General features: G+C 27.2%; 1 protein-coding gene across 4 annotated transcripts in view; it reads left to right on the top strand.

Annotated features, from left to right (window-relative positions):
• LOC105449685 (transcriptional activator protein Pur-beta) overlaps positions 1-10,163 on the top strand; it is a 55,324-nt gene that overhangs the window by 32,518 nt on the left and 12,643 nt on the right. For all 4 annotated transcript variants that reach the window (XM_011689028.1, XM_011689027.1, XM_011689029.1 and 1 more), the window contains 2 exons: positions 6,456-6,574; positions 7,047-7,149. In XM_011689028.1, the coding sequence (XP_011687330.1) occupies positions 6,456-6,574; positions 7,047-7,149 (222 nt within the window). The remainder of the gene's footprint in view (positions 1-6,455; positions 6,575-7,046; positions 7,150-10,163) is intronic.

The raw sequence follows: 10,163 nt of genomic DNA, 5'->3' as shown, positions 1-10,163 counted from the left end.
CGTGTGCTCTTGCGTTTATGATCTTAATTATTTAATATTCCATGGTCTTTCCTGATAATTTTTTATTTATAAATTGAGACATGTTTTAAATATAAAATAATAATTTTCAAGCACTAGAAATTAAAAGAAATTCATATATTTTTAAATATTTTATTACATTATTTATACCACCTTGATCAAAAAGTTCCCGGAATTCATTCAGAAAATTCAAAATACAAGTTTATTCATTAAAAGTGATATTGTCCCCTTCAAAGTACTCCCCATCGACTGCACTTATGCCAGCGCTTGATCCAGCTCTCGAAACATTTCTGGAACTCTATTGTCGGTATAGCCATCAGAGCCATCTTCGATTTTTCCATTATCTCCTTTTGGCTGTTAAAACGCGTTCCCCATAGTGGTTTTTTGATTCGATTGAACAGAAAAATTCACTTAATATGGCTCTCTGCGATTTTTTTCTGTTTGATCGAGTCAAAAAACCACTACGGGGAACGCGTTTTAACAGCCGAAAGGAGGTAATGGAAAAATCGAAGACGGCTCTGATGACTATACCGACAGTTCCAGAAATGTTTCGAGAGCTGGATCAAGCGCTGGCATAAGTGCGTTGCAGTCGATGGGGAGTACTTTGAAGGAGACAATATCACTTTTGATGAATAAACTTGTATTTTGAATTTTCTGAATGAATTCCGAGAACTTTTTGATCAAGGTGGTATATCATCACATTAATATTATGGTTAGTAAATTCGTAGTTTGCAACTTATGCAGTAAAAACAAATATCAAAAATAATCAAATGTTAATTATTATTGTACTTAAAGTATAGATACACAAAATATGAGTGTTATTTCAACAATGTAATTACTTAAAGCTAGCAATAGTTCTTAAATTAATTAATTTTATTTTAAAGTTTCATGGTGTGAACTAAAAATCGCATGCAGTTTTCAGCTTTCGAAAGAATGAATTTTTATCTTTAATTTGCTTTTTTGTTAAGTGTTGTGTGATTTTTTTCACTGAATTACTCAACATTGCAACAAAAATAGTATTTTTTGCTTCAGAAAAATATATTTACGTTAACTAGATTACCAATAAAAATTTTTTAGGTTATTTAATAAAAATAATTTACGTAACACAAATAAAAGTATTTAATAATATACTTTGAGTGCCTCCCTAAACTAAAAAATTCAAATAAATTTGAAAGGAATCAGGCTTCTAAGAATAAATCAAAGATATTGAAGTAATAGCCAATGTAAGCTAACACGAATGTTGGTGTAATAATTTTATTGTTTACGTTCTCTAGCCCGACACAAACTGCGCGCCGCAATTTTTGTTGGTCTTAAAATACAATTCTTACATGAAGCCGACATCCACTGTAACAAATTAAATTGACAAGCAATTTAATCTTCGATGCTAATAAGCATCCATAAGAATCTTCTTCCCCCCCAAAATCTGTAAAGAATTTATTGCGAAAAATATCACCTCAGCCAGGATTCGAACGTAAGATCTTCCTATTTGTCGAGTGTCCTACCATTTGATTACCGAGGCATATGATGATATTTATTGCAATAACTAATATATGTAAACAATGAAGGCACCGTATTATACAAAGATAGTAAATTGCTAATCATATATATTATATTTCTTTTTGTGCGCGAGCGCGCGGCGTGTGCGCATATGTGCACGCGTGTATGTTGTTCACGCCATAATTATTTGAACTGATGCTTTGTGCAATTTTCGAGAAATTTTGTCCCGAAAAAGATTAAGCGTAATTAAAAGTTTTGCATGAAAATTTATTTGACAATTAGATACTTGCCAGAAATAATTAAACTATTTGGAAATAACACTTGTAATTAAATTTAAAAAAAATCTAAAATTTTTTCAGATTTTTTCCTATTATTACATATTATTGTTATACTTGCTAGTTGTCACTCTGCTTGAAGATGAATAATGTCTATTCAGAAAAGAGAGATAATGGAGAGCAGTGGTTCAGGATAAGAAAAAAAGAAATGTAGGTAACGTTAAAAAAGGTACAAGCATATCCAATCGTGATAGTGGGGAACACCATGAGGGGTTCATTGACCTCTGGTGCAACTGTTATTGATCGAAGAGGAATAGCAAGATTGTTCTAGCATATATTATACGGAATTACTTGTTCTCGATAAGCAAAATAAGCCATTTGCATGAGCTTAATTACGATGATTTTTATGAAGGTCATATCTCTTCAGTTTTTTCTTGAATTGATTTTAAGTTCGTTTTGCTAAAGAGAGGAGGGAAGAAGAAAAAAATGCGAAAGAAACAAGAAGAGAACATAAGGAAGGAGCGAGAGGGAGGGGGGGGGGAAGAAGAGAAAATAGTTCGAGAAAATTCGAAGAGAAAATTCAACCATAGATCCAATAAAAATCAGGTTATCTCTTTACCGACCTCACTACTATATCAGATTTTGTGTTCTCTAATCCAGTTTGATTCTATTTTGTGCGCGTGGCATTTTATCTTCATGAAATTGTTATTTATAATTGAACGTTAAAAACAATTAAAAAAAAAAAATATATATATAACCCAGGATGTTCCAAAAAGATCGGGACCCCAGAATATCTTAAAAAATATAAGTTTTACAGAAAAGGGTTTTGGACAAAAGTTGTAGAGTTTAAAAAGCTCTACATATTTATACTGATCTTTATCGACTTGATGTTGGGTGGTGTCGCCAAGGTCAGGTAAAGTTCATATTAATTTTTTTAAATGGAACACTATTTTATACTTCAGAATCTAATAGCTGGTACCAAGTGCTTTCTAAAGCACTATAATAAAGTATTTTTTAATTAAGTAAATCTCGAATTATGAAGCTTGAAAGTTACAGTACCGCCGGCATTAGCATCATCCAAGATGTCCGAACAATGGCTAAAACTTTTTGAATGTTGCTCAGGATCATGACAACAATATATCAAGATCAAGGCTATTATAAAGGTTGTTGCTTTTATTTTTATTTTTGAAAATTATTTTTATTTTTTGAAAAAAAGAGAAACAATCTCCAATGTTCATGACTTTGACTTACATATGTTGTCAAGCTTATGATCTCGAACAATATTCAAATGGTTTTAGCTATTGTTCGGACATCTTGGATAATGCTAATGCCGACGGTATTTTCAAGCTTTATAACTCGAGATTTACTTAATCAAAAAATACTTTATTATAGTGCTTTGGAAAGCTCTTGACACTAGCTATTATATTCTGGAATAAAAAATAGGGCGGTTCCTTTTAAAAAAATTAATGTGACTTTTACTTTGGCAATTGCCACTCAAGGTCAAATCGATAAGATCAGTAAATAAATTTTTAACTTATTTTTCCATGTTGAATAATTTTCTGTCTTGTACCATCCATCCTGGCTCAATCTATATAAAATAGTTTGTTCATTTACGTATCTTATATATTATATATATATATGTATACAGGGTGTCCCGTAAAGACCGTAACAAATTTAAGGATAAATTCTTGAGAGTATTTTAAGATGAAAATCTCGAAGTAAAATGTTAAGGTTATAATAGTTTTGGAATTAAAAATATCATTAAAGGCAATTTTTTATCTTTGTATACATAATTTTTATATCGAATAAGTGAGATGATAGTTAGCTTTCATCTTTAGCACATTGCGTTGTATCACATATAAACGTGCTAACTTTAGACGATCTGATCTAATAATTTTAAAAGCTTATAATTTAAAAACTATTATAGTTTTGACATTTTAGTATTATGATTTAAAATGATCTAAAAAAGCTATCCTTAAAAACGTTGGTCTTTATGAGATACTCTGTATGTGCGTATGCGCGCGTATGTGTGTGTGTGTGTGTATTTTCTTACATTGGTTAATTTTAAACAATAAGCTTAAAAGATAATTTAAGAGGATGATGAAAGGTCGGAACTACCGACACATTACATTTTAGTAAATTTCTTCGAATTGACTGAACGGAATTGAAAATCCTTTCACAGGATTGAAATACACATAAAATTGTGGTGTGAGACGGACGAATTTGTAGTAAAATTAGAAAAAAATTAAAAAACAGCTATCACCTGACTTAAACATTTCAGTGTAAAAGTTCTGTAGCTCATATGTACAAAATGCTTACACACACTACAGATTACATGAACGAATAATACAAAGCCTTTTGAACTACGATTGAAAGCGTAGAAAAAAAGATATCCACTAAACTGTAATTTATGGTAATTTGTACGTTTAGCTAAAATACAGAATGATAAATACAGCAAAAATTGCGTCTAGCAGTAAGTGTCGGATTTTGCAAGAGATGGCGTTTCAATAAGTTGAATAAGGACAATGCACGTGTTTGAATAAGACAGCAGATATTGTAAGAAGTTCATTTAGACATATTATTGACATTGAAGAATCTGTTTTATCAACCTCGTGCAAATTTTTCCGACTTTTCAGCATCCTCTTAATATCCAAAACCTATCCAAAAACTCTTAAAAAAAGAAGAAAAAAATATTTAAGCCAAGTATATAAAAAAGTATTGTACGTTACACCTTTCCAAAAATATTTTTTTAACGAATGAAATATGAAATCGAATATATTTTCTATATTACACTTTCTAAAAAAAGTTATTAAGATTGTTCAAAAATAAATATGAGATTGCACAAGTGGCCAAGCAGATAAAAAAAGTCGAGTAATCCTGTGAGTACAGCACTGGCATTATCTGGAAAGCTGAACTTACAAAAACATCCTACGCTTAATTGCCATGAATTTTGACAGCGCCTTGAGAAATGATGTCAAATAAAAGCCCTTAAATAGATTTTCATAGCAAAGTTTAATCCCAAAAATGTTTAAATAAAGTTATATATTTGATTAGACATAAAGATAAAAATATTTTTTTAATAAATCGTTTAAATCATACAAAAGTATATGCAGCAAAAGTACCTTGTCTTGCTTCATAAGCTGGGGGATGTGTGTATAACAATATATAACTTTATTTAAACATTTTTGGGATTAAACTTTGCTATGAAAATCTATTTAAGGGCTTTCATTTGACATCATTTCTGTCAAAATTCATGGCAATTAAGCGTAGGATGTTTTCGTAAGTTCAGCTTTTCCGATAATGCCATACTCACAGGATCACTCGACTTTTTTTAACTGCTTGGCGACGCGACGCTACCGTTTCGCTTGAAATTAATACCTTACGAAATACTTTTTATGCTTAAACATATAAAATAAAATATAAAATATTTTTAATTTTTAGATAAATCTTTATTTTTAAGCAGAATGATTAGAAAAATTATATTATTATGTAAGAAAAATAATTAGAAAAATCAAGTTGCTCTTGAAATCTCTTTTATGCTTCTACGTACAATAAAAACATTACTTTTATATTACATTTTTCTAAAATCTATTTTCTATTTATTTATCTTCTAAATTTATCAAAATCTTATTTAATTTTTTATTAATTAATAATTTAATATTTTTAACTTTTTTAATATTTTTCGCAATATGTAAGTTATTTTTCACAGGATTTAATAGATATTATACGAACATTGATTTATTAGATTACCGATTGGCAATTTAATTTTGATATTACGTACTATTCGGTTTGGAGCTGCGTTGAAAGTCCGGCGATATGCGGCGTGTGGTTTATTTGAACCAAAAAAGTTATAAGATTCACATTTTAGAATATTACAGAAGCACTAAGATCCGCTTTGATCATGTTGGCGTTTTCCGTTCTTAATTGTTAATAACTTTTATTAGAATTAAAATAAATTTTGTTTTCATTATGCAAAATAGCAAAAATATTTTATGAGCAAATTAATCACTCTATATGTATGCGTATATGCATTCATGCATATGTGTAATTAATTTTTTTATACAAAATAAGAAATTACGAACAAATAAAAATTTATTAGAATTCATGTGAATTAATTGTATATATTACATTTGTCGAGTTTTATATATTAGATTAATACAAATTAGAGAGTTTAATATACAAAGATTAATATAAAGATGTATATTATTATTATTATTAATATGTAATAATGATATAACTTTAATATTTCAAAAAGTGTACGGTTTTATTCTTATAACAGAATATTAAAGTAATAAAATATAAAATAAAATATCAAATAAAATATAATAAAACATATAAGATTATTAACATATAACATTATTATATTTTATTTGATTAATTTTTTATCTTATTTAATTTATCTACGATGGCGAATTTTATTTTATATTTCTGAAAAAAGTTTTTATTGAATCAAAATATAAAATCGATTTTATGTATTATTTATTAAATGATGAAATATTATTTGTCATTAAATAGTGATAAAACAAAAAATATTTAAAAATAATTATTTTGTAAAATAAATAGTATATTTATCAATCTGATTTTATGAGTTTAATCTGCTAAATTAGAACCATCTGACGTTAGAATAATCTGCTTAATAAATTAATATGTTTGTTTATGTTGTAGGTCAGCAAGGCCAGCAGAGCGAGCAGGAACTGGCGACGAAAATGTTGCAAATTCAAAGTAAAAGATTCTACCTTGACGTAAAACAAAACAGACGTGGGAGATTTATCAAAGTCGCGGAGGTATATCATTTTATCTTTTAATTTAATTCTCAACATGTACTATTTAAAGATCTCATGGCACAAGCATTAATAATAAAATATTAAAAATACATTTTTACCATATATGTATAAAGATAGTGCATTGTAAAAATATTTTTTTGAAGTCCAAAAAATGGGTGAGAAAACAGATCTTTTTGTCGTCACTTTTTCTTAGTTTCAATTTTTTGAGTCCAAATTTTTAATTCAGTCATTTAAAATCTGTGACGACGAAAACTAGAGATTTAACAAAATTTATTGTATTTATGGAGATTTACAATAATATTTTTAGATTTTACAAATAGTCTTTTACAAATATATACTCATTTTATTAAAATTATATAATCAAACAATTTGATAATTTATGTAAAATCTTAATTTTGTAAATCTTACTTTTTAATATATCCTGTAAAATGGATTGAAAAATATAATTTATGTAATTGGTTTTTTATTTCAGATTGGAGCGGATGGAAGAAGAAGCCAAATCTATCTGGCACTCAGTACAGCATCCGAATTTCGGGACCATCTGTCTACATTTAGCGATTTTTACGCATCTTTAGGTACTCATTAGAATATATTACTGTAGCAACTATCAATTACAATCCAAATCTGAGTTCAAAAATATAATATTTATATAAATATTGAAATATCTAATATATATTAGGAGTGTGATTTAGTTTTGAAGATTTTGCAAGATGTGGCACTAATGTCAGTGTTGTCGGAGACATTTCAATCACAGTTATTGTTTCTTAATGTTTTAATATTACTCCATGATGTTTAATCATTTACTAATACTAGACGCAGTAAATATCTTGTTTATACCATCTTAAAAATGGAGCTTCCTAAAGTGCATTTTCGACCTCGTGTTGCATTATCAGTGAAGTAAACGCTATTAGAATTGAAAAGGGAAAGTCTTACCCCGCGTATTCTCTAGACATTGCTCCATCTGATTATTACTACTTGTTCCGATCGATGCAACATGCTCTAGAGGATACACATTTTCATAATTTCGAACAAGTGCGAAAATTTGAGAAAATTGGATCAAAGAAAATCTTTTTATTGTTGCGGGACCCATCTTTTGATATAAAAAGTTATAGAAAACGAAGAGAAATATTTTGATTAAGATAACTGTATAATAAATTTTTTTTTGAGAAAAAAATCTTTAAAACTAAATCACACTCCTAATATATTCAAATATAGATAAAAAATATTTATAAAATTTATAAAATTTTTTTTACTTTTAAAAAGTAAATTCAGAAATATGTGCCAAAGTTTGTTTCTGAAAAACTATTAAATTTCTTACAGATAATAAATTTTTTATATAAAAATAAATACTAGAATATAGGACAAGCTAATAAAATAATACGTAATACAAGAAGATAAAAAAATTAAATACATATTCAACTTATGTAGATAAGAAAATATCGTTAGTTCATGAAAATTCGTACATTTTTTGTAGTAATTTTCAGCTGTTTGAAAAAATTATAATATAATCTCATGCAATATAAATTTGATAAAGTGATGGATTATGAAAATCCAACAAACAATAACTAACGAAACAAGAATTCTTTAATTGCACAAGGAATGGTTTGCAATTCAGAAATCTAAAAATATTGTGTAACTTTGACAATACATAGAGTATGTTTTGATATCTAACAAATTTTTTTAGAGCTTGAATTCATTCTAAAGGATTAAAAAATCGATCTCTAAAAGTTCGTTTTTGTTTTTTATTATTCTTCAACAAAAAGAAATAGAACAAAATTTTATAGAAAAATCTTAATTCTTTTAATAAGATTTATCAATTATAACACTTATTAATTGTTTAAAGAATTATAAAAATGTATAAACAGAAAACAGGAAAAATATATTCTCAACATTTTTATATTTTTAATATGGCTTTTATAATATATTTCATAATATATTAATATACATGTTTTTACTTAATCTTATTTACTTATATGAATAAAATTTAAAAAATACGTGTAAATATATACAAAACATAAATATATACAAAATATAAACATGTATAATACATTAATACATGTATAATAATAATAACAATATATTACATTGGAGCGGTATGAATATACAAAAAACATTTTTAAAAATACTTATTTAATTTATCTGAATTATTTCTGGTGATTATGAAACTTCAAAGAAATATTCGAAATAAAGAAATTTCTTATACTATGAATAAATAAAAGAATATAAGGAAAATATATTCTTCCTGCTTTTATTTGTGCATTTTTATAATTCTTTAAACAATTAATAAGTTTTCTATTTGATGGATTTTATCAAAAGAAATTTTCTCTTTTGTTCTATTTTTTTTGTTGGCAAATAAAACAAAAACGAAAAATGGGCTAACTTTTGGGAGTTGAACGTACCTCTTTATGCAACAAAAAGACCTTTTATGTCCAAAATTTTATAATTTTTTGAATTTTTGAATTGAGAACCTATCCTTCACTGTTCTTCATATCGGATAGGTCCTATCAGAAGAACAATGAGATCAAATACCTAGTGTTACAATTATTCAGTTTAAATTAATTTTATGAAACGGTGATATATAATGATATACATTAATATATAAAGACACACATCATATATTAGCAATTATATCATTGATATATCCTTCGAATCTTGATTAAATTAATAGTTTGATTGATTGCAAATGTATTAGCTAATATAGTGTCCCAGTTTTGTCGTGGCATCCGTTAATGGCAGTTTCTCGACATTATTTCGAGATAAAAATCCTAATGCTAAAATGTGGAGGCTGTAATAGTTTTTAAATACGATGAGTTTAAAGTTAACTAATTAAACTATTCGAAATTCACGCGCTCAGACATGGCATTGCCCAGTAGTGAAGATATTTTCAAGCATTGTCTCAATTCTGCTTTCGAAATTGATATATAATTCTGTGTAATATGTTGTAATTTTTCCTTTATCTTTATTTTTATTTTATTTATACATAGATTGTTAATTTATTATGATAATAATAAAATAAGAGCAGAATAAAAAAAACACTAATTTCAAATAAGGCGGTTATATGTATACAAATAAATACGGGAAAAGGGCCAAGTTTAGCTGAGGTTAGATATTGGTGATCAATAGTATTTTTTAAATTTCAGTAAATTGTGCGTCGATTACTGTTGGCCTTTTAGAATGTCATTATAATTAAAGAAATAAACCTGAAATATAGTATTGTAAATTAAATTGATCATCAATTCAATGACGATGTTACAAGCGTCCTAAACACTGTAAAGGATTTATTGTGAAAAATATTACTTCAGTCAGGATTCGAATCTGAAATTTTCTAATCCAAAAAAGGTATTTTACCAATTCAACTTCTAAGGCTATGATAATATTTATCGTAATAATCAATATTTATAAGGAGGATATGCATTGAAAGAATTAAAGATATGAGTATTGATTCTGAAACGCGATGTATATCAACTATCATATAAAGTGTATCATAAATAGATGACGACTTTTACTTAAGGGGTTACACCACCTTGAGCGCCTAAAAATCATAGGTAACTTTGGGAATTTTTTTTAGGAAAACAATAAAAGTAATACA

The sequence above is a fragment of the Wasmannia auropunctata genome, unplaced genomic scaffold (assembly GCF_000956235.1).
Source record: "Wasmannia auropunctata unplaced genomic scaffold, wasmannia.A_1.0 LD336074.1, whole genome shotgun sequence".
NCBI classification, from domain to species: domain Eukaryota; kingdom Metazoa; phylum Arthropoda; class Insecta; order Hymenoptera; family Formicidae; genus Wasmannia; species Wasmannia auropunctata.
This window is presented reverse-complemented; position numbering and strand designations above follow the sequence as displayed.